This window comes from Rosa rugosa, chromosome 6, assembly GCF_958449725.1.
Source record: "Rosa rugosa chromosome 6, drRosRugo1.1, whole genome shotgun sequence".
NCBI lineage: Eukaryota > Viridiplantae > Streptophyta > Magnoliopsida > Rosales > Rosaceae > Rosa > Rosa rugosa.
Window position 1 is genome coordinate 20,119,469 of NC_084825.1, and position 25,720 is coordinate 20,145,188.

At 43.7% G+C, this 25,720-nt stretch overlaps 2 protein-coding genes across 2 annotated transcripts; both read right to left on the reverse strand.

The window, feature by feature from the left end:
• Positions 1 to 3,376: 3,376 nt before the first annotated feature.
• On the reverse strand, positions 3,377 to 10,429 carry LOC133714715 (uncharacterized). Its single transcript, XM_062140931.1, has 4 exons — positions 10,293 to 10,429; positions 8,614 to 10,199; positions 4,966 to 5,109; positions 3,377 to 4,893 (listed from the first exon to the last, which is right to left on the reverse strand). The coding sequence occupies exons 1-4, from the start codon at positions 10,412 to 10,414 to the stop codon at positions 3,377 to 3,379; spliced, it is 3,369 nt and encodes a 1,122-aa protein (XP_061996915.1). The 5' UTR covers positions 10,415 to 10,429.
• A 990-nt stretch (positions 10,430 to 11,419) lies between these two features.
• Positions 11,420 to 12,828, reverse strand: LOC133716355 (zinc finger BED domain-containing protein RICESLEEPER 2-like). The gene is made up of 2 exons (XM_062143066.1): positions 12,559 to 12,828; positions 11,420 to 12,472 (listed from the first exon to the last, which is right to left on the reverse strand). The coding sequence occupies exons 1-2, from the start codon at positions 12,826 to 12,828 to the stop codon at positions 11,420 to 11,422; spliced, it is 1,323 nt and encodes a 440-aa protein (XP_061999050.1).
• Positions 12,829 to 25,720: the final 12,892 nt, after the last annotated feature.

Sequence of the window (25,720 nt, forward strand, 5' to 3'; positions counted from 1 at the left end):
CTCAGCACCAAGTTATCTATCCCCAGTGGATCTCAAACCTGGTAATGGTCAAGAAGGCCAGCGGCAACTGGCGGATGTGTGTCGACTTCAAAAATCTCAACAAGGCATGCCCAAAGGATAGCTTCCCGCTACCTCGTATCGATCAACTAGTCGATGCAACGGCCGGACATGAGCTCCTCAGCATGATGGACGCTTTCTCCGGATACAATCAGATCAAGATGCACCCCAGCGACCAGGAATGCACCACCTTCACCACCGACAAAGGCCTCTACTGCTACAATGTCATGCCTTTCGGTCTGAAGAACGCCGGTGCAACTTACCAGCGGTTGATGAATGCCATGTTCGCTGAGCATCTGGGAAAAATCATCGAGGTCTACGTGGACGACATGTTAGTCAAAAGCGTAAAGGCCAGCGGACATGTGGCAAACCTCAAGGTCATAGTAACCATTCTCTTGGCCTACGGCATGCGCCTCAACCCAGAGAAGTGTTTCTTTGCGGTCACCGCTAGCAAATTCTTGGGATACATCGTCAGCGAGCGAGGCATCGAGGCTAACCCAGACAAGGTCCAGGCCATCCTTGACCTGGCGGACCCTGAGTATAAAGTACACGTCCAGTGCCTCCAGGGCAAGTTAACCGCCCTTTCCCGGTTCATCTCTCGACTCACTGATAAGTGCGCCCCATTCTTCAAACTCCTCAAAACAACGCACAAGAAGGTCATCGACTGGAACCCGGAGTGCCAAGCGGCGTTCCAGGGCTTAAAGGAATACCTGGCGGCAGTCCCTCTCCTTTCTGTGCCTGTGCAAGGAGAAACACTATTCATCTACCTGGCGGTTTCTGCATCGGCGGTAAGTTGCGCCATTGTCCGGCGGGAAGGCCAAGATGAGCTTCCAGTGTTTTACGCCGGCAGAGGCATGAACGGTGCAGAAACAAGGTATCCCCCCTTGGAGCAGCTGGCCCTCGCACTTATCGTTGCTGCCAGACGCCTCCGGCAATACTTCCAGGCTCACACGATCCATGTGTTAACCAATCAGCCGCTGCGGCAGGTGATGCAGAACCCTGAGCACTCGGGGCGCCTCAGCAAGTGGGCCATCGAGCTCAGCGAATTCGACATAGATTACAAGCCAAGAACCGCCATGAAAGGCCAGGCAGTGGCGGACTTCATCGCTGAGTTAACCGAGCGACGGCCGGAGCCCGGTGTTGAGACAAGTCCCGGAACAGATATAGTAACCGTTGAGGAGTCAGCTCCCCCACAGTCAGACTGGAACCTGCATGTGGACGGCTCCGCCAGCGCCAAGGCCAGCGGCGCCGGAATCATCTTAACAGGACCCGGGGGACTGAACGCGGAATATGTGTTAAAATTCAACTTCAAAGCTTCGAACAACATGGCGGAGTACGAGGCACTCATCGCCGGTCTACTCCTCGCCATTGACTCAGGGGCTGACAGCGTCAACATATTCAGCGACTCCCAGCTAGTCGTTAACCAGGTCAACGACAGCTTCCAGGCCAAGGACCAGCAGTTAGCGGCATATTTGGGGTACGTCAAAACGTTGCTAAAAAAGTTCAAATTCCACAACATCACACAAATCCCCAGGGAAAAGAACGCCAAGGCTGATTCACTGGCGAGACTGGCAACCGCCCAGCCACATCAGAGTCCAGCGGACACAAGGGTAGAATACCTTGACAAGCCAAGCATCACAAGGACCCTGGCGGAGATCTTCAACATTGACGTCAACTCCAGCTGGATGGACGAGATCATTGCATATAAGCGCAACGGCACATTGCCAGAGGACAAGATCCAGGCAAGACAGCTCAAGCGGCGAGCAACCCGCTACAACATTCAGAATGGCAAGCTGTACCGCCAGGGGTTCACCTACCCCAACCTCCGCTGTCTAACCCCAGAGGAGGGAAAGATCGTCCTGGTGGAAATCCACGGCGGAGAATGTGGAAACCACTCAGGCGCCAGATCATTAGCCAACCGCACATTGCGACAAGGCTACTTCTGGCCCACACTGGGTGATGACCCCCGGAAGATTTCGAGGTCTTGCCACAAATGCCAACAGTTCGCAGATCTCTCACACGCGCCGGCGGAACCTCTGTCAGTAATCATCGGCCCTTGGGTTCACTCCACGTGGGGCCTTGATTTGATGGGAAAATTCCAAACTGCCAAGGGCCAGTTCAAGTACATCATTGTAGCCATCGACTACAACAGTAAATGGATAGAGGCGGAGCCACTAACGGCGATTACTACCGCCAAGGTCATTCGCTTCCTCTGGAAGAACATCTACTGCCGCTATGGTGTCCCGCACGCAATCATTACAGACAACGGTACACAGTTCAACAACAAGGAACTCATATCGTTCACCGCCAACTTGGGCACCAAGCTAAGTTTTGCATCTGTCGCCCACCCCCAAACCAACGGCCAGGTCGAAGTAGCAAACAAGATAATCAAGAAGCTGCTAAAAAAGAAGCTCGACAGCGCCAAGGGTTTATGGGCGGAGAAGCTTCCAGAAGTCCTATGGGCCATCCGGACAACTCCAACTACCGCCACCGGCGAAACTCCTTTCTGCATGATGTTCGGCGCAGAGGCGGTCCTACCTATTGAAGTAACTCAGCCTACCGCTAGGGTCGAGGGCTACTGCCCAGACACCAACGGCGACGGCATCAATCTGGACAGGGACCTCCTAGAAGAGAAAAGACTCAAGGCCCATTTGCGCAACTTGCAAAACAAAAGGCTCGTATCGCGTTTCTATAACGCCAGAGTCAAGGCCCGGAACCTCCAACTGGGGGACTGGGTAATGAAAGAAGTCATTCCACCTCCGACCAAGCTCCGCCCAACTTGGGAGGGCCCATACAACATTGTGGAAGTCGTGAGCCCAGGCACCTTCTACTTAATGGACAAGGATGGCGTCAAATCGGCCCACCCTTGGAATACTGAACACTTTCGGTATTATTACAAATAGTCAGACCGCTACCCAGGAGCATCTTGACTTAGCTAAATTTTTGTTTAATATTTAGCTAAGGGAAGCTACCCGACGGGTACTACCCCACTTTTGTACGCTGATCAATCAGCTATCAATGAAACGAGGAATTATTCAAACCATTGTTACCAAGTCTAGCACTGAGGGCAACTGGCAACGCCAGCAATCGTCAGCGGACCTCGTCCGCTACGAAGTGCACTTGGACCAATTTTAATTCCTTTAATGTGTCATTGATTGACAAAAGCAAAATGTAATTCAGAGTACTAACGGCACAAACACATGGGGCAAACATAAACTCAGAATTTCATACTATTCAGCAAAAACGTTACAAAATGATATGCCTCAACGGCTACAACGGAAATAGGGAAGTTGCAAAATCTAGAGCGGTCCAACTGGCCTCAGGGGTGCTCTTCGGCATCTTCTGCTCCGGCGGGCGGCGGCACGACCGCTCGACTAGTCTGATCGGACCCTCGCGCTGTCGGGCTCGGGGTCTCTATGGTACCATCTGCACGGGTGTGCGCCGCCAAGAAACCAGCGCGCGACACCTCTGATGGGGTGGGGTTGGGAGTCTGCTGGGAGTCTTCCGCCGGATGGGCACCACTTTCCCCGCTCCCTGACCGAGCGCCTCCCACTGGGGCTGCCACGACAGTTTTCACCGGCGGCGTACTCCTGGTTGGCGGCACATCAGGCTGCGACGCTTTGGCAAAGTCGATGGCACCCTTCCGCTTCAGCATATCTATGTTTGCCAGGGCCCCGGCCTTCGCCGACTCAGTCATCGCCTTCTTAAACTCGGCAGACTGCTTGAATGCCTCGACAGCGGCTGCCGCAGCGGTATTCCCTTCAGCTCTCAGACGAGCAACCTCACCTTCTAACCGCTTCAACTCCGTCACCCGGGCGGCAGACTCCCGCTGGACGATAATAAGTTTTTTATCCTTGGCGGCAATCCGCTCCTCCAGCAACGCAACGTCCCGCTCCAACTTGGAGACGCGGTCATTCCTCTCCAAGTCGCGCTCGATGGCCACGCGGAGCTTACCGCGGGCATCGGCAAGGTCACTCTCTGCCTTCGTCAGGCGCCGCTCTGCTTCCGCCAGCTTCTCCTTAGCCTCCGCCAACTCCCTCTGGAGACTTTGAATTTCCTCCCGCAGCTCCCCCTCGACCATGGGCTGCTTCGACGCCGCCGCAAACATGTCGTACAGTCCCGCCGATATTTGCCCAAACGCCAAGTTAAAGGGCGATTGGTCAATTGCTGTCGGGCGTGAGATACCCGCTAGGCCGCCGAACCCTAGCCGTTCGCATAGGTGGAAGAGAAACTCCCGCTCCCCGCCTGTCATGAACGGTGCGTACTCGGCAAACGAGTCTAGCTCGTTGGCGGCGGGCTCTTCTCCCTCCACCACAGCAGTCTTCGACGGAGCTCCTCGGGCCCTCTTCTGTTGGCGCGAGCTGATCACCTCCACGTCCTCCCCCTCTTCCTCGTCAGGGGAGTCAGCCTGCCGACGTTTTCTCTCCGGCGCCCTCTGGTTCCCGGCGGCAGTCTTTGTCACCCTCACCGGCGGTTCCTCCCTTGCTGCAATGACAGCATCCGCCGGCGGCACCGCCTTTTCCTTTTGAGGACCACGCCTATTGGCGGGCATCCGATCCTTCTGCTGCCCAGCCGCAGCGCCTCCCTTCTTCCCGCCACACACTGAAACTCCCGCCTGCACTACCGGCAGGCCATCCTCACCAAGATGGGAGTGATGTGGCATTGGCAGCACTACCGGAACTTCTGACTGGCTCAGCGCCAGTGTCTCGGGGTTCACCAGCGTCTGTTGGGCTGCCAGCCCTTCGGCATACATGGTCTCCAGATAGTTGTCCACCTCGGCGCGGTCCATTGCTTTTTCGAAAGCGTCGCGACTCGACTTATTTCCTGGCGGAGTTTCTGGGAAAATACACAAGCCAGTCAGTCTCGACTAGTTACAAACGAAATATCGATCTGACGGAAATTTCTTACCAATGGAGCGAGTAAGTTTCTGGTCGACCAGCAAATCCCAACCAGTCAGAAGTCTGAAGTCCAGCAGGTTACGGTTCCGCCAACAGCCTCTGATACGAGCAATGCGACACTCCTCCTCCCGCGTTAGGTTGTACCGCAGTCCCGCTGCACAAACACAATTAGATTAGTAAGAATACAAAGCCTTCAACATAAAAACCCCGCCGGCTACCGCCAGCGGAAATTGGTCACCAACCTCGGATAGGTTGGAATTCCGACTTAATCCTAAACGTCGGCCCTTCTTCGTTCGCTCCAGCCTGGTACTCCCATCCCTCCATGGCGACACAGAAGGTCCCCCGCCAATAGGACATTGAATCCCTTAGGTTTTCTATCAACTTTGGCGCTCCCTGCCGGCGGCTCAGGTTCACTTGCCCTCTGCAACCCTGGCGCTTCACGTACACCAGTTCGTAGAAGTGAAGCACTTCCGCCACGGTAGGCCCCTCGCATCCGGACAACCGCCACAAGGAGTTCATCGCCAGCAGCAGGCGCCACATGTTGGGACAAACCTGACCGAACGCAAGGCCGAATTCACACACCAGGATTTGCAGATTTGGCACCAGCGGTAATGTCACCCCTTGGCGGAATATCGCTTCGTGAACGGCCGCAAATCCCACCGGGAGAATTGACGCTCTCTCATCCGCAGTCGGCGGGCGCAGCTTCACAGAGCCCGGCAGCCGGAACGTCCGCTTCATCTTGCCAACAGCGGCGAGAGTCATCCGCCCTCCCGCCTCGTCGACGGGGGTGCCATCCCGGAGGAACCACGCGGACTCAGCGTCTTCCCCCGCTGTTTCCTCATTCCCGGCGGATCCGCTGGCGGCACTGTTGCTCGCCAAGCGCTCGTCGCGCCTACCTTTGGCCGCCGCCACCTCACCCGCCTTAGAGCTCTCCGGACGTGACGTACGACCCATGGCTATTTCCCAAGGTATGGTCTGTAGCGGCTCAACCTCTAGCGGTTCCGGCAGTGAGGTTCCTGCATGGGCAGACGGACGCAACGAGTCAATAAATATCCTATCCGCCGCGCTAAACGACACGTCAGACCCGGAATCCTCACTGCTCGATATCTCTATGACGTTAGCCATCCCAAACCCTAAAACCCACACCAGTTAGCACAAACAGATCTAGCCTATTCGTACATCAGTATCGACAAGAACATGAGTCACAGTTTACCTAGAAATCACAAAAACAAGAACAAATAACCAACACTGAACCCAGATTCGACCATCTAGCAAACCCAGAAATCCCGACTGTCAAAAAACACCAAAACCCATCCCCCAAAAAACCCATTTCACAAAACCCAGAACACTGACAACAACAAATAAACAGAAATTCAATGGAACAGGGATAAGATTCAGAGAACCAACCTTACTGATGAAACCCTTGTTGTGATTGCAAGCGCTTGTCCTCACCAATAGAAACCTCGTTCCCAAGACCCGGTAACTCCACAGTTTTCGCCCTGAAGAACTCTATTCGCAAATCGCAGGGAGCTTGAAGACGACGACTCGGGTTTGAAGTTTTCACAAAGTGTCAAATCTCGCTAAGGTTCCCCCCCTTTTATGTCAACATCAACGCGTTCTAAGCCGTCCGCTGAAATACGACATCACACACCAGCCGTACACGTGTCATCACTTTTCACTTACTCTCCGGATTAACCGAGGCGTCGCCTCGGTTACGAAATCCATCATTACTATCATTAATGGCGAGAAGACGGCTACGCTTAGGGGACAGGCCTGCACACGCTAACCCTCTACGGGTTCAACACGTGTCAACTACCACCAGACGAAGCGTCCGGTGGGAGCAACCGTTTGGGCAGAATTCCCCAATCGTCCGAAGGCTCCGCTGAGCGAAACCCCGCCAGCGGAACTTCCCACTTGTCAACTGCCAAGTGACGAAGTCTCCGCTGAGCGAAACCCCGCCAGCGGAACTTCTCACTTGTCAACTGCCAAGTGACGAAGTCTCCGCTGAGCGAAACCCCGCCAGCGGAACTTCCCACTTGTCATCTGCCAAGTGACGAAGGCTCCGCTGAGCGAAACCCCGCCAGCGGAACTTCCCACTTGTCAACTGCCAAGTGACGAAGTCTCCGCTGAGCGGAACCCCGCCAGCGGAACTTCTCACTTGTCATCGGCCAAGTGACGAAGTCTCCGCTGAGCGAAACCCCGCCAGCGGAACTTCTCACTTGTCATCGGCCAAGTGACGAAGTCTCCGCTGAGCGAAACCCCGCCAGCGGAACTTCTCCCTTACCATCCTGCAAGCTGGGCATCTTCCGCTATGAACATCTAGCGGAACCTCCTTTTCAGCTTGCTAGCCGCGTATGTTCAGCAATATCACTCTACAAAATACCGCTAGGCACGCCTACCGGACACCGCTTCTTACTGCATTTAGCGGGGGGATATCCGCCAAACGGCGAATCCCGAGGCCACGCCTCACTCTGACAACGACCGCCACGCGGCGTTACCGTCAGACCGTCCCTACGGGACACGGGGACTGGTCAACAGTCTACGACGGCCCTGATCAGGCACGTTGACCCCCGTCATTTGGGTCCTAAAGCTTGGGCTCGCTACCCAACACCCTCTGCTCCGTGCAGCTCCCCCTCAACAAACAATTTTCCGACCATCCGGAGATCTATCTTAGCCGGGGAGTGGGGGACTCCCTGGAGGGCCTAGCAGGGGCCCACCCGAAAGGGTATAAAGCGTTTGCTCGATAAAACCAACGGTTGACAACGCACTGACGCTAATTATGCTCTTGCAAGTCTAGCGGAAGAAAACGCTTCAAACCGCCGAACAACTCCCCAACCAAGATTGCCCTCCTTGACTGGGGACTTGGGGGACTTGTACATACATGTACATTTGCAAGCATAATTAGCTCTAATGGGCTACGCTCATTGTACCGCCAAAGGTACTAATTCCAACCAAAGGAATGACATGCAGACACACCGCCAGGCGGGCTACAGCCCCAACGTCGGACCACCTCCAGATCGGCGACGACGCGCCGCCACGCGCCGCGCCAAGATGGCATCAGAAGCTTCTGAAACTGGGAACTGAAGCATATCAGTCCCACATCGAAAACAAAGAGAAGGTCAACCTCTTCCTCACCTATAAAAGGTCCTCTCCTCTCTCCTCATTAATTACGCATTCAATACTTTACCTACTGTTACTCTGTCAACATAAATACATTGACTAACTTAGGCATCGGAGAGTTGAAGACCGCCCAGCGCGGTCTCCCTCTGACGCCCCTTTGTATTTTACTTGACAGGCAACGGAGGCTCTGAGAACACTATAAGTATCGATCCGCCCACCGGATCAGCGTTAACAAAGGTTCAGCTACCGCCGAACTTTTAGACATTAACACATATTAACTCAGGCAAACTCATTATCAATGTGTGAGAAAGATCAAGGTACCGTAGATGTTTCAAATTACATACGGAATCTGGCACCTCGATCAGTTTATACCCATTGAAGGAGAGCACCCGCAAGTACTTCAATTGTGGCAATAAATCAGAAGTAGCATAACGAGTTAGACAATTCTCATAACCATTGGAAACTAAAAGTGGAAGGAAAGTCCGCAAGCATTTTGCTTCAGAAAGTGTCTCAAATCGTTTTATCCCATCGAACTTACCAGAAATGTAAGTCAGATGACGAGTCGTTGGAGAACATCTACCATGCGGTTTATCCTCTAATCTACAAAATGTGTCTCCAGCAGCCCATCGTGCCAAATCACCAACAAGGTCATGCATTACATAGTATGAACTGTTTTTGCCCGAATTCTGAAAGAATGACCGAGACAATAGCTCCCCAAAATATTCGTCACCAATATCTTCCATTGCTTTGGTTCCTTCTGGTTGCTCAAGGAAACCCTCTGCCATCCATAGAAGGATTAATTGGTTTTTCCCAAATTCATAATTATTGGGAAGTACTGAGCAATAGGCAAAGCACCTCTTCAAAGTTGAAGGGAGATAATTATAACTCAATCTGAGTACTGGGAGTATATTACTCCCATCTGATATACTCCATAACTTGTCATTCAGTATTTCCTCCCATTTGTCAGTTTCTTTACAGCGTAAAACACCACCAAGAGTTTTTGCAGCCAATGGTAATCCATTGCATTTCGTAATAATTTTCTTCTTAAGCAAGTCAAAATTTGGTGGCCTGTCATTGCTAACATGCTGTTCAAATAGTTGCAAACAACCTTCATCCGATAGAGTATTTAAATAATAAACTTCAGCGGCTGGGGCTCCCATCAATGCTGCCACCTTTTCATCACGTGTTGTCACCAGTATCCTACTTCCCTTAGCTCCCCCACGGAAGGGAGCTTGCAGTTTTGTCCATGAATCATAACCACACGTGCTCCAGACATCATCTAAAACAATCAAAAACTTTTTACCATCTATCGCCTTGCTCAGATTATCTTGAAGTCGACTGAAATCATCACATGGCCTAGATGTGACGTTTTCAGAAATAGTTCTCGTCACCATTTGAAGATCGAAGTCATCGGATACTGAAACCCAGATCTTGAGATCAAATTGTTCCATTGCAGCTACATCATTGAAGACTTGTCCCGCAAGCGTTGTCTTGCCCAGTCCTCCCATACCAACAATGGCAGCAACCTCATAATTTGTGGGAGAAGAAGGATCTGCATCTCTGGACAACAACTCCACTATTTTTCTTGCTTCTTCATCTCTCCCAACCACAGGTCCATCCAACACACACGAACTTGGTGTCCTTTGCAATGATGATGTTGAAGTAGAGGCATGCTCAATATATTTCAAACCGAGTTTCTCTTTCCGGTCAAATATGTCTTGCAAGCGGTTAGCAATCTCGTCTATTTCGGACTTCATATTGAAATTGAACTTAACTTTGTGAGGAACTTTGGTAAAGAAGCCTCGTACCTTGCTTGTGCCAGTTTGGTGAACCTTGAGCTGCTTGCGTGTTAACATCTCTGTAGAAAAGGTGTTGAGTAGATCGTCGATATCGTAAGCCAAGTGTCTGAGATCATTCAGCCACAGATCCACTGCCTTGCTCGTCAGCTGCTTATCCTCTGCGTCGTAAAGCACCGCTGCAACTGCGGACAGTGTTTCCCTCAATTTCTGCAGCTTTTTGCCAACTCCTCCCAAGCTTCCAAAGTAGCCCAGGATCTCCCGAGGCGTTAACCTGTTCAGCAGCAACTGAAGGAATGCCGCAAGAAAGACTTCTCCCACTGCCATTCTTTTGTTGAAAGGAATTAAGTACAACTTTAGTTGTAAAGAGCAAAGAGAATAGAGAAGAAAGCAGCAAAGCAAATGAAGTAAAGAAGGATACTGAGAAATCTTTGCAGAATTATGAGGTTGAAAGATAAAGTCAAAGTGATTAGCTGGGGATAAGAAGCATGTGGCTATATATGTTGAACAGCGCAAGGCAACGTCCAAGTTCAGCTTCAGCATGTCCCTTGCGACCTTTCCACTCTTTTTTTTTTTTTTTTTGGCCAATGCACAATTCAACGGAATGAAAAATTAATGACACCCGACACAAAACCCATCAACCTAAATTTGATGAGTTTGAAGATAAGGGAATTCTGACTTCAACTAATCTTGTCCATATGAAATAAACTATTCACAGTTATGGACAACTTATACTAGGGCTGGATTTGGTACGGTTACCGTTTTTTTTCATCTGAGCCGAATACCAACCGAAACACATCGGTATATTGAAAACCGATACCACTACCGTACCGGAAAAGTCGGTAACCGTAACTTTCGGTTACCAATATTACGGTCGGTTTTGTCTCGGTTAGGGCCCAACCGAAGAGGATGATTGGGCCTAATATTGATAAACATTTATATAGGCCAATCACCCATTCTGGGCTGTTTTTAGACCATTTTTCCTGTTCAGTTTTTACCAAATACATAAAAGCTATTACATACATACTTAACTCTACAATTTCCTGAATAATACATCTTCATCAAGTGTATGTCACGTTGTCTAAAAGTTATTGAATATTACAGAACCTCAAATTGAAATAAACAATGAATATTACAGAACCTCAAATTGAAATAAACAAAAAGCTGCAAGTGATTTGAGTGTTCCAAAGACTAAACAAACAAAACAAAAAACACAGCAGCTGCATCCAAATCTTCAAGTAGACTCCAAAGACTTGACCAAAAAATGCACAGCAGCTATATCTTCGATCTGAATGTTTGCACCATCCAAATCTTCAAGCAGTACTTGTCGTAGACGAGTTCGCACCTCCCAAATGCAGCGCAGCAGTTTCTTCAATGTTAAAACCACAAAAAAAATACAAATAGCCAAGTCAATATAGAAATAAGTTGATGTATTAATAAACAAAAATTTCAAGTAAGCTAATATTTCCAGATTATACCTTTCTGCAGTTCTTCTAGATCCTTATACAAGGACATCTCATCCGTTGTTGGTTCTGAATAGAAATTAGGCTACTCAGCTCTCAACCAATCACTAGTGCAAACTAGTGCCTCAACCATTTGAGGAGTGAGTGAACTCCTAAAGGGATCAACTACCCTTTTTCCCAAGCTAAATGCATTCTCACTTGCCACAGTAGAGCAAGGAATTGCAAAAATGTCTTTAGCAAGCTTGGAAAGAATAGGATATGCAACTGCATTGACCCTCCACCATTGTGAAACATCAAACCCTTTGACTAAAGGATTGACATATCTATCTGCAAGGTACTTGTCAACCTCGTTGGATATCATTTCATGTTCATTTTCGAGTCTTTCTTGCATGAGATCAGCAAGTATCTCAGCTTGTCCATCTTCTAGATCATCAAACTCAATCCCCTCCATTACTGCAACACCATCTTGGGGGTTTGGTTGACTTAAACCCCCCTCACAGCCCTTATACTCATCATACATTCTCAACAGAATGTTCTTCAAGTCCCTAGTTATCTTCTCAATGGTGCCAGCTCTGACTCCCACCCTTAAAAATGCTGCTTTCTGATATTGCAGTTTCCAGCGAGGGTCTAGGACATTTGCAATCACCATGATTTGATTCATGGTTTCAAAGCTGCCCCAATATTTGTTGAATTTTTCTTTCATCCCCACTGCCACCCTCTGCAAAACCTCATCAGAATCATCATTTGCCTTCTTATCAATCTCTGTTTGAAGGCCGGTCATCTCTTTGAACTGCAAGTTTGCAGTAACTGATTTCCAAGCACTCAATTTGAGTGTTGTCTCGTAAAACTTTTTGAGGAAATGCACTAAAGCTTGAGCATTTCTCCAATCTGCCTCTACGGGAGGGCCTGTCCTCTTCCTACCTTTGGTATCTTTCTCCTCAAAATAATGCCTAAACTGCACATCTTCATCACCCATCCTATCAAACACTTTCTCATATTTTAATGCCGCAGCAAGCATTAAATAAGTGCTGTTCCACATAGTGATCACATCTAGGGGAACATTCGCATTCTTATTCAAGTGCTCAAGAACAGAAAACTCCCTAAACTTGTCTAATCGACTTGAACTTGACCTAATAAACTTTACACAATGCCAAATTGCATCAATCCCATTCTGTAATTCTTTGATTCCATCCTTGACGATCAAATTGATGATGTGACATGCACATCGAAGGTGCAAGAAGTCCCCAGCCCCGCAGTAGCTTCCACCAATTCAGGATCTGGATTTGGTGTTTCAGTTGGGGTTGTAGTGGGAACTAAGTTAGGTGTTTCAGTTGGGGTACTATTATCTATTGGTGGTAAGTTACCTACTGGTGGTAAAGGGTTTTGGTTATCATTTGGGGAAACACTAACAGATTGATAACTTCCAGTAACCATGTTTGAAGTTATGGAAGGGGATGAACAACAATTACTTCCTGACCTACTTCTAGAAGCCATGGTCTACAATGACAAAAGATAGATTCAGTTTTGACAAACGATAGCTTAAATGGCAACATACAATTAAAAGCAACAGATGCGTTTCATACTTTCAAAGTTTTGCAATCATGTTCAGTTTATACTTAAAAACAACATACAATTAAAAGCAACAGCTTCATACTTTGCAATCATGTTCAGTTTATACTTAAAAACAACATACAATTAAAAGCAACAGCTTCATACTTTGCAATCATGTTCAGTTTATAGTTATACACACAGAAAGTCACAAAATAATTAATAAGAGGACAAGCAGAAACTTATTCACACAGAAACTCTCAAAGTCACATACTAATTAATAAGAGTACAAGCAGAATAGAAACTTCATGTTCAAATAATCATAAACACCCATACACAAAGTCACAAGCAGATACTTTAAGTTCAAAGAATCAAAACCCAACCAAGCACACACAAGTTTAGACGTTTAGTTGCCTAATCAAAGACCTCGATCACCTCCCTGCCTCAGGATAAACTGATAAAGCCTCAACTGAAATCCATGGTCAATACCTTCAAGCTTCAAAGGACTTTCCTACCAAAACACATATGAACATATATGTTAGATAACCACGATCAATTTCAACCATGAAATTAACAAAATCAACAACAGATTCCTTTTTTTTTCATACAAATTAGAGCAAAAGGAGTAACAAGAGTAAAAAACTAAAAGGAGATCGATTTTACCTAATTATTTGTGCTCGGAAACACCAATTGAACACCGTATAAGTCTCTGAGCAACCACTTCAACCAAGCAAGTGAAGCAACTGATCTAGGGTTGGTCGAACGATTTGGGGATTTCAAAAATCAAACTCAATCTGGGTCTCAGCTTATGTTGGTGAGGTTCGCATCAATGATCGATTGTTGTTTTTGGGATTGGATTGGGGCTGGGTTGGTTCTGAGAGGAAGAGAGAGGAAGAGTCTAGGGTTGGTCGAACGATTTGGGGATTTCTCAAATCAAACTCAATCTGGGTTGAAGCTTATGTTGGTGAGGTTCGCATCAATGATCGATTCATTCGATTGTTGTTTTTGGGATTGGATTGGGGCTGGGTTTGGTTCTGAAAGGAAGAGAGAGGAAGAGAGGGTCGAGACTCGACAAAGAGAGAGGCTGCAAATGACCTAATCTGAGTGACCCCTGTTTGGTTAACCCAATCTCCACTAAGATCCAACGGCTATCATTTACCCTCCCTAGAAATCAACGGCTAATAAACATACCTAGTATTAAAAATAAATAAAAAATAATACAAGTATATATATGTACGGTTGTTGGTACGGTATTACCGTATAATTGATATTAGGGTACCGATACCGAGCCGCGTACGCGTATACGGTACGGTAAACCGAACCGGATCTTCCGGTTACCATCTCAGTCGGCACCGACGGCGGCGGTTCGGCCGGTTTTCGGCTGGTTTCGGCAGGTTCGGGAATTTCAGCCACCCCTAACTTATACTGGAGAAATCTCATATTTTTTATTTATTTTCTTTTTTATTAATAAAGGCGTGTGTAGTCCTCAACTTAAATGGTGAATTGGTGATGACATGGATAATTATTAGCATCTATCTTTGTTGATGACAATGAGTCAATTATGAGTCATTGTAGAATATATCTTATTTTTTGGTTGATCTGGTACATAAAAAACAGATGGTAAAAATGATATAGCACTTTTATTTATCAGCTAATTCGTACTTGTACAGCTGTACACCCAGATCCCTTTACTGTTTTGCAGATTAATTATATCTTATCTGTAGCCCAAGCCCCAAGGGGACGGAGATTTGTTGGAGTCTAGATCAAGTCTCAATACTTAATGTATGTTTCTACAAGAACCAAATAATATTTCTTTACAACAGAAATAAAAAGATTAAATGATACATGAAGGAAAATTCTACAATGTGTTAACGCATGACATGCATATAATTGCCTTAAAAGTGGTAAAATGAGTCCTCAAAATAGTAATATTAGTCCTCAAAGTAGTAACATGAGTTCTTAAAGTGGTAAATTTTCTTAGTTACCACATGAGTCCTCAAAATAGTAATATTAGTCCTCAAAGTAGTAACATGAGTCCTTAAAGTGGTAAATTTTATTAGTTTATCATATGAGTCCTAAAAATAGTAATATTAGTCCTCAAAGTGATAACATGAGTCCTTAGAGGGGTAAAAATAGTTGATGTATGAGAAATGTTAACATACCATAGCTTTACCCCAAGCAAAACGCCACCATATTCTGAAAATAGTGACAATCATATGTTCAGGCACTACTCTAATCAACTGCAAAAGGATCAAAAAAGTAGAAAAGAATAAATCACAATATTGAATCACATTCATCTGTTATGATTAGTAAGGGAATCCATTTCAAGTACACTGTGTGCAGCAGAATTAGAATAAGTGAACAGTACCTTGAAATCAAACCAGAACGAGAAGGGAAGACAAAGATTCTTGAGCTTTCCATTCCTAACAGCTTTCCGAAACGTGTACTAGACTGCTAGTAGTTGTTGCCCCTATTATCTGTCAAGAAAGAAAAAAACAAACGGTTCATGGATAATGCATGCCAATCCTGACAAACAAAAAAATTGACTGCCGGCCATCAAGTAAAGGCAAAAGACATGAGAAGTGCACTCCATAGGAGGTGCCAGATGTGATTAATTGCAGAAAAATTAGGAACGATTGCTTGCTTCAAAAGGTTCAGACAAGAAAGTGCCAGCTTTGTGTAATGAATTACATTAATTTACATACGTACGGGCAGCATATTGTAGACTGCATATATACACTTCATGCAAAGGAAAAATACCTTTCAGGTTTCTTTCAAGATTTGGATAGATAGAAATGGGAACAAGTATGCATACCAACTATTGAAAAGGTAATTCAGGACATCAAATTTTTAGGTCTATGCAAATGCATTAGCCCTTCTTTAATTTTTTTTTTTTTTTTTTCTGGAATACCGTCTTTTCTTCTCCCTCATATTCCATAATTCCATACATGTGTTCCTAGCTAGAGCTGATATTCATATTCAATCCGTTTAAAATTATGAAATCATCATGAACTTAGTAAATCTGTTAGAATGAATTTATTAGTCTCCATTTGTTTGACTATCAATAAATGAAGTGGCTAGACCATTTAAATCTATTATAACTGCATTATATTGGCCTATGGCAACCTGCTTTACCGCAAGGTAACCTGGAAAGATACAGCATCGTAGTTTATTATGCAACAGAACTTGTGAAAAAAAATTAATAACTAAATAAATATTGTAGGTTCTCTACGATCAATTTCAAACTTATGACTACATGTGTAGTGTCAAATCTATAGTTAGCATGTTGGAAGAAGGTAGGAAGAAGGATGGACCATCATACACAATAGTGAAAAGCCTAATGAAACTGACATTATTATTATTATTTTTATTTTTATTTTTATTTTTATTTTTATTTTTATTTTTATTTTTATTTTTATTTTTATTTTTATTTTTATTTTTATTTTTATTTTTATTTTTTTGTAAATGAAAAAGTAAGGTTTTAAATATCTGCGATATTTCCTATATATCCCCCGATATCTCCTTTTTTAGACGGACCGATATATCTTGGGGGGTAAATATCTTATCTTCTACTGTTTCTGCGAAATTTCTCCGACATCGTCAAATATCCCCGATATATTAGATATTTGCGATATACCCCGATAAAGTGAAGAAATATCTGTAAACTTTGATATAAAAATATAAAAAAAACTCAGTAATTCTCTAAATGAAAATTTGTGTGAAGAGAGATCTCCTCAAGGCAAATCTGAGCGAGGAGAAATCCCCTCAAGGTGAATCTAGGTGAGTAGAAAATTCCCTCAAGGCGAATCTAGGTGAGGAAAAAAATCCCCTCAAGGCGAATCTAGGTGAGGAGAAATACCCTCAAGGCGATTTTGGGTGAGAAGTAATTCTCTAAATGCAAATCTGTGTGAGGAGAGATTTGGTACTGTGTAGTCTGTGACTATATCAGAAGTTGGAAAATCTTGTATACTGCTACTACAACATGAAGCTGCGGCTGCGAGATTGACATGCAAAGAATAATGTGGTCAATGAAAACAACTATATAGATCTACTTCATGTTGCAAGCGAGCCGCTTGATAATGGCATTGATCCACTTCATGATTGGATTATGCCTACACACCTCGATGATGAAGCTGGAAGACCTCTTCCACAAGTTGTAGAAATTGCAACTAATGCTGGAATCAACGTAGAGAGAGTCTTATCTGAAGAAGTTGTTAAAAACCCAGAAGCTTTCGAGAAGTGCCCTTATTTCCCAATTGAAGTCTATTTGGGAGGAACTGGTGTTCAACAATGATGTTCCACCCTGCACATGTGGAGCTATAAAGAATCTCATGGAGGTCGAGCTAATTCAATCAGATATAGAAAATGATACATTCTTTCCTTCTTGACATTCCGCTCACTCTTTATCACAACAATCTCAAGATTGGATTATTGATAGTGGTGCAACCGACCACATTGTATCATCACCGACCAAACTTTTTAACAAATCATCGTCAAAATCTTCTTTTGTCAACCTACCCAATGGTTCTAGGGTAGGAATCACTTATGTTGGGTCAATAGAACTCAATTCGAATTTGTCTATTAACAATGGTCTTTGCATGCCTTCTTTCGAGTTAATTTACTTTTTGTTAGCAAATTAACTCGTCAACTCCGTTGTACTATCATCTTTCATCCATATTTTTATGTCTTACAGGATTTGGCAACGAAGAAGGTGATTGGCATAGGGAAGCATCACAATGGCTTGTACTACTTGTCCGAAAACACTGCGGTCCAACCACCACCCCCAACGCATAATATCTCTGTTACCCATGATTTGTGGCATCGTCGTCTTGGTCATCCATCTACCACACCATCCCAATTTTTGGAAAAATCAACATCTGGTATAACTTTTGACTTTAACTCTTGTTTGGACCCAAAATGAGCATTTTGGCCTGACAAGGCACGTCTTGGAGAAATTGAGCCAATGTCAGTGGCTCAAGCTATATATTGTCGAGAAGTTCGAAATATATATTTAGAGGCTAAATAAAGCCTACTATGGAAGCATGGAAGCATGGAAACATGAAAAGTCAACTTTAGCACAATTTCCTACTTTGGCTAGGAGAAACCGAGCTAAACAAGGAAGGAGGGGCAGCAGACTGACCAAATGAACTTGAAATGAGCTGAAACTCTGCATATCCATTCTAGACAGCCCAATGATAATTTCTTATGAAGAGTGCCAGAGCTATTTTTGAGTGGAAGGCCTTCAAACAATCAGTCCAAATTTCTACAGAAGCAAAACTGGAAAACTGGACCTGTAAGAGGTCCAGCAGCATTTCCAGCCCAACCGCATGGAATAAAGCTCTGAAAATTTGTCAGGATGATCTACACTCATAGTGGAACATTTTTTATGAAGAAGTCGAAGGCTCAATCTGAAGTCTTGTTGGAGAAATAATTGAAGGAATAAAGGGGCAGAAACTGACCTAAAACCAGCTCAATATTCACATGTTCATGTTTCCTACCCACATGAAGAAAGCTAGATGCTTTTCTTTTTTTCATTGGATATATTTTTCTACTACAATCTCTTTAATAGATCATCATCACTTCCATGTTTCTACACCTTCATGCTTTGCTTTCATTTCATCATTTCTCTATCTTTTCCATATTTTACAAATCACTTTCATACTCCACTTTCATTATTTTTATTCCACTCATCATTTCACTCTTCTTTTTCTTCCCTATATAAACACCTTCTCTTCTCATTCTAAAACACACATTCACATTCACAACATCAAAACATCTCTAAGATGATCTAAGTTCTCTCTAGAGCAACCTCTCTAAGAGCAACTCCTCTCCCTCTCCTTCTCTTTCTCTTACCGGTGATCACACTCCTAGTCCTAGTCTTCTCAGAAGCCGACTTTCAGTGCCACTAAACCCTCTGTCAACGTACTTCGGTCCTAGTCTCCTCGAGAGCCGATTGTAGTACCACGACCAAACACCGACACCAAGAGACATTCACATTCAACATCAAAACATCTCTAAGATGATCTAAGTTCTCTCTAGAGCAACCTCTCTAAGAGCAACTCCTCTCCTTCTCTTTCTCTTACCGGTGATCACACTCCTAGTCCTAGTCTTCTCAGAAGCCGACTTTCAGTGCCACCAAACCCTCTGTCAACGTGCTTCGGTCCTAGTCTCCTCGGAAGCCGACGGTAGTGCCGCGACCACAACGGTTACAGAACCAGTCAAGCAAGGGTAACGCCCTAGCAACCCAGCCAAGCTAAAGTCACGCTTTAGCAAGATCTCAATACTTCCCGGTGATTTCGCTCTGCTCAATCTGCAATATTGAGTATCGACTTGTGAACAAGAAGAAACTTCAGCAAAGTCCTCACCACGAGGCACAAAGAATCCCACGACGAGGTTGGTGCTCTCCTCGTCTACAATCGCTCGACAGAAGTCAGGTCAAGGGACACCCCCGACGACCGCACCCGAACGGTGCTGGCACGCCCGCGCAAGAAAAGAGACTGTTGACCAGCTGCAGCAAAATTGGAGCCAAACAACTCTCATTGTGATATGTGTTGACAGATCCGCTCCCAGATTCTAAGGTGGAATCCGAGGTGGATCTATATAGACCAAGTTAGAGAAAGATTTTATTGCAAATTCGACATAATCTCCCCTAAAAATGGACTACCCAAGAACCTGTAAATCCAATAATACACTTCTAAAATCATAAATCTCCAATAACTTCCAATTAAGACCTCCTGTCTTTCACAAAAACATCCACCACCAACCAAAAGCAAGGGGCTCTAACCCAACAATTACATCTTAGGAATCCAATAGTCAATTTATGGTTACATCAGAGCATAAGTTACATGGTCTAATTAAGTAAGAAATATAAGAGTAAGAAATGAAACAAATCCTACAAGTCGAGATGGATGACTGTGGATAAGGAGAATGCCTCAACGTGGTGTGGTCCGACCTCAGCGAAATCTACTACCTGGGCAAAACGGAAATCCAAAGAGCCCGAGAAAAACATAGAAAATGTGAGACAAGCTCAGTGAGAGGACAAAAATAATTTAATATTTGAAACTACTTTTGATAAATCTTATTTTTCTTAAAATCATTTCTCTTTCTTAACCTTTGGCATGCAATTAACCACTTATAGTAAAAAGACAAGTTTAGAGGTTATAAATCACGAATACATTCAAATACCAACTTATAGGATAAATTTAATTGTAACAAAATAAGCACTTTGCTTTAGAAATGTCTCATAAGAAAACTGGAAGTAATAACTGGGGAGTAAACTTGATATTCGCTTGCAAAAGGTAACTCAGTCCAAAAGCATTTCGCATAACTTCCAAAACTAAAAAGTATTACCAAACTCGTACTCAAAAACTGGTCATACATGTACAATGATCTAAATCAAAATAGGCAGAGCGTGGCAGACAACTGGTCATGCACCCATGTTCAGCGAACTCAACATGAGCAGAGCGGGGGAGGGGGGAAGAATTGGTCGTACACCTGTGCGCATCAGGCAGAGTGAGGGGAACTGGTCATACACTTGTGCATCCACCAGTACACAAGCAGAGAGTGAGGGTATACGTGCACGTAACTAGAAAACTGATGAAGTATCGATGTATCTTGCTGGGGTTGGGTACTCGTAAGGTAAGTTGAAATCCAATTTACTTTGCCAAAATAGAAGGTTCTTTCTTTTCGTACACGTAACAACATTCAAAACTTCATATCTAATAGACCATTTGAAAAATTTCTTTCTTTCCCAAAAATAAGCAATTTACTTCAAAACATAAATTATAAAATTGCATAATGACCATAACAATTAATTTACAAGAAATCACAATAAACTTCTTGAATAATAAATAGATAATTAAGGAAATCCAATATCAAAGAATCGAAGTAATTGCATGCATTTCTTTAAAACAAAGTCCAACTCACAATGAAGGGTGACTAGGTGAGTCCCATCTCGGGAATGTCCTCGGAAGCTTGCTCAACCGGATTACCTAGCCAATAATAATTTATAAATAAATTAAGCTCAATTCCGAAAAACTAAGTAAAGAAATGTGAATGCATCCTAGGAAATCGTATCCTCTCCTCGATGTAAAGCCATCCAAGTCTTCCTATCATCAAATAATCATCTTAAGTCTCTTCCACTAGCTTCCCTCTAACTCCAACACCTCCAAAAACAATTTTTCCCAATTTATTCCCAACACCAAATTCTAATTTCTCATCCAAAATTCAAAATTTCAATTGGGCTAGTACTAACACATCCTAGGAAGCATAATAACGCTAAAAAACACTCAAAATGGCCATGAAAGGTAGCTTGAGGCGGCGGAGTTGCGGTGGCTCATGATGGCCGGAATTTAAATTTCCAAAATCCTCAAATATATATGCAATACTAAGTTCAAAAGAAAGTCTATGAGGTAAGGAACAACTTTATACCTTGGAGTTTCTCTAAAATATTGACGGTTTGGTCGGTAATCGGAAATTTAGCCCGAAAATATCAAAACTTCTCTCCTTCGATTCATTTCACACAAGTGAAAATAAATTATGAAACTAGTATAGATAGAAAACCCATGAGGAGAGGAAGAGATTAGAACCAATTTCGGCGCCAGTGAAGTTTTCTTTGGTGGCGGTAAGGGGAGCATGACCTCTCTCTCTCTCCTTCTGTTTTTCATGTGAAAAAGGGTTTTGGGGGGGGAGGGGGATCTGATCTAATTAAGTTAGGGTAATGAAAAATGACTAAAATGCCCCTCACACAAAAATACTCATAACTTACTCGTTACAACTCCGTTTAACGAACCGTGTGCACCTACACTCTCGTATTATAGTGCTCTATTTTTCCATGCTAAGAAAATAATTTTTGAAACTCCATAAAAATAATTTCCTATTAGGAAGGCCAATTTAACGATATGATGAATTGAAATATCTAAATACAATGCAAATAAGTTAAGCGATAGTATTTCCGGGTACGGGGTGTTACATGTGTCCCATGGCTAAACAAACTCTGTTATTCTTTCCTTTAAGTTCTATTTCAACAAGAGCACCTTTCGATTTGATACATTGTGATATCTGGGGTCCACATCGAGAGCCTTCTCACACTGGTGCTCGTTATTTTTTAACCATTGTTGATGATTTTTCACGATACACTTGGATTCACCTCATACGTCCCTATACATTTTAAATATGAAACCCAAGGGTTGTTAAAAACCTTCATTTCGTTTGTCAAAACTCAATTTCAGCGTAATGTCAAACAAGTTCGTGCTGATAATGGTGCTGAGTTCATTTCTATGTGTTTATTTTTCAATGATTCGGGAATTCTTTTTCAACATTCTTGCACCTCAACGCCCCAACAAAATGGTGTTGTTGAGCGCAAACATCGTCATCTTCTAAATGTTGCCCGTGCTTTGCGCTTCCAGGCACATCTCCCTATAACTTTTTGGGGAGAGTGTGTCCAAACAGCTGCATATATTATTAATCGTTTGCCCACATTACTTCTTTCAAAACATTCAACTTTTGAAGTACTTTACCAAAAAGCACCTGAGTACCAACATTTTCGTGTATTTGGTTATTTATGTTATGCCACTAACCCTCAACCTTCTCAAAAGTTTGATTCACGAGCCAGAAAATGTATTTTTGTGGGCTATCCTTGGGTTCAAAAAGCTTATTGGTTGTATGATTTAACATCTAAAACAATTTTCTATAGTCATGATGTTGTTTTTCATGAAAATTTGTTTCCCTATTTGTTAGGTCCATAATTACCTAGTAAGTATTCCCCTAATCTTGCACTTTTGCTTAACCTTTGTGTTTATTTATATCTATTTATTATGTTTTCCTTATCATGCTAGGAAATAATGGAAAATCTTGGAAATGCCCTAAAAACTCAACTTTAGCACATTTTCCTACTCCGGCTAGGAGAAACCGAGCTAAGCAAGAAAGGAGGAGCGGCGGACTGACCAAATGAACTCCGAATGAGTTGAAACTTTCCATATCCATCGTAAACATCCTAAGGATCATTTCGTATGAAGAGTGTAAGAGCTAGTTCTGAGTGGAAGGCCTTCAAACCGGACCTGTACTGATTCCGGCAGCAGTTCTGGCCAAACCACGGTGAACTAAGCTCTGAAATTTTACCAGGATGATCTACACTCATGGAGGAATATTTGGTATGAATAAGTCAAAGGCCAATTCCGAACTCTCGGTAGAGATTCAATTGAAGGAAGAAATGAGAAGAAAGTGCACAAACGGACGGACAAAAAATGGGTCAACGGTGGTCAACGCCGGATTCCGGACATTTTCGGCCGAGTTGACCGGCCGAGAACTTGTGTGGAGGACATGAAAGAGCTGATTAGGGTTAGAGACTTTAGGTGGGAAGACTTTAGGTCTAAGTTATTTTGAAATTCAAAAGTTGAAAGATGACAAGTGGTCCAATTCTTACACCTTACACCTTTGTCTCTCATTTATTACCTTGTTCCCCTACACAATGACCCTTCTACCCTTACCTTTTCTCCTCCACCAAAATATCTATGGGCTTTCTAGGTCATTTCTATGTGGAGTCAAAAACTAGATCCACATTTGGTGCTTACACATTTGTCAATCACATCTAGCCCTTCATTCCTTTTGATCTCCACCCTTGATTTGGATTGCCTTGGCCTTTAAATAACCTTCCTCTCTCCCAAAACCGTGCATCCCCTTGGCTCCCTCATTTTGGAGCATCAAAATCTCTCTTTTCTTTAGTTTTAGGTTAGTTTTTCATAGCTTGTACATAGTTCTTTGAGTTTGTGTGAGAAATAGGTGTGTAGGCACTTGGGTTGCACCAAAATCGAAGTTACTACACACTCTAAATCAATCACAACACTTGCTTTCACACATCCAAGCCCTTGTTCTTCCTTGTTCTTGAGTTTTGTGGATGTGTATGATGTTTTGGGTTGTAAAACCGAAAATCCCATACCTTGAAGCAATTCTCTCATCATTTGACATCTTTGAGAGCTAGGTGGGAGGTTGGGTAGTTCTTCTCTTTTCTCTTCCTTCTCTCTTTAATTTGATGTTCATGGCTTGTATTTGTAATAACATGTGTTGTGAGTAGTTGGATTTGAGGCCTTTTCTCTTCCTTCTCTCTTTAATTTGATGTTCATGGCTTGTATTTGTAATAACATGTGTTGTGAGTAGTTGGATTTGAGGCTAGGGCTAGCCCTAACCAAACTTATGTGCAAATAATGTAAATTTCCATGTGTTTTGATGTTTAAGCATGTTTTGAATCTATGGGCTTCTAAACTTTAATGCTTACTAAATGTGTTTACTAGCTTAGTCACCTAGAAAGCATGTTTAGGAAACTAATGAATCGGAAACTTGAACTTGACCACTTCTTGAATCCGTGAGCATGTGTAGCCTTTAGGTGGTGGCTTAATGATTCTTACGGGAATTGTTAAGTTGCTTGAACTTCTTACTCTAAACTTAATGCATGTGTCGTAAGTTTAATTACTCTAAGGGGGTGTTAGGCTTGCGGTTCATAGCCCACTTGTGTTTTAATGAAATATAAATGGGACTAAGGTTGTGTAATTTAACTTAGCTTCACCAAAGTTGTTGAATTGCATGATTAGTTGGTTTCTTGGTAGCTTCACCAAAGCACTAAGGGGAAGTTTGTCAAAGCATGTTATTAGATTAAATATGGGTTACATTTTATGCATGAGTAAGGTTAGATGCGATGCCTAAGTCTCTATTCTTCTCATTGATTTAGTCTCTACACTTTTATTTGTTTATTTTATTTTATGCATTTAATTTTCTTTATCCAAATTAAAATCAACCAAGCCGCTCACTACCACAATTGTTAATACCATCCTCACGATCTTTAGCTTCCAAAGGGCTAAGGTTGTGAACTTGTAAAAAGGTAGACTTTACATGTGTTTTCTAGGTTTATTTCCACCGTGATCTAGCTAGGGTAGAGTTACTCAATCCCTTGGGTACGATACTCTTACTTTTTCCCCTTTACTAAAACTTGACCTCCTATACTTGGGAGTAGGAGATATCATTTTTGCACATATTTTTCTACTCAATGATGTCCCCAACAAGCCACACGACCTACGCAATGATGCAACGTTACCGTTACCTGTACTTAATTTCTCTCTACCATCTCCTACCATCACTCTACCTCCATCTATAAATCCTCCTACCACTACTTTAGTTGCAGATCCTCCAACTATCACTTCACCCACAGATCCTTCAACTACAAATCCTCCTACTATCACTCTGCCTTCACCTACAAATACACCTACGATCACTCTAAATGAATCCCTTCCCAATGAACCCGCACCTATCCTTCCTCCAAATGAACCTTTAGACCCATCACCACCTTCTTCTGAAGTTGTACCCCGCCGTAGTACCCGCGAGCCTCAGCCATCAGTACTCCTCTGTGATTTTCATTACTCATAAGTTATTTCTGATGCTCCTAGGTTAACATCTTCTTCGGGGTCCGGTATCGTTATCCTTTATCCCATTTTATTTCATATGCTGCTTTATCTCCATCTCACTGTTCCTTTGTTGCTAGTATTTCTAGTCTAACCTTTTCTCAGGCTGAGCTTGATCCTAATTGGAGGAAAGCTATGCAAGCAGAACTTTTGGCCCTTGAACATAACAAAATTTGGACACTTTCCTCTTTGTCCCTGGGAAAGAATGCAATTGGTTGCAAGTGGGTGTACAAAATTAAATACAACTCTGATGGCTCCATTGAACGCTACAAAATCCGTTTAGTTGCCAAAGGGTATACTCAGAGGGAAGGACTAGATTATAAAGAGACATTTGCTCCTGTTGCCAAACTTGTTACTGTCAGTTGCCTCTCAACTATTGCCTCCATTCG

Coding starts and splice junctions, on each gene's coding strand:
- LOC133716355 (XM_062143066.1), bottom strand. CDS start 12,828: ATGGCTTCTAGAAGTAGGTCAGGAAGTAATTGTTGTTCATCCCCTTCC. Junction 12,473..12,558: donor GGACTTCTTGCACCTTCGAT/GTGCATGTCACA, acceptor CATTGTGTAAAG/TTTATTAGGTCAAGTTCAAG.
- LOC133714715 (XM_062140931.1), bottom strand. CDS start 10,414: ATGCTGAAGCTGAACTTGGACGTTGCCTTGCGCTGTTCAACATATATA. Junction 10,200..10,292: donor AATTCTGCAAAGATTTCTCA/GTATCCTTCTTT, acceptor TTTCAACAAAAG/AATGGCAGTGGGAGAAGTCT. Junction 4,894..4,965: donor GAAACTTACTCGCTCCATTG/GTAAGAAATTTC, acceptor GTATTTTCCCAG/AAACTCCGCCAGGAAATAAG.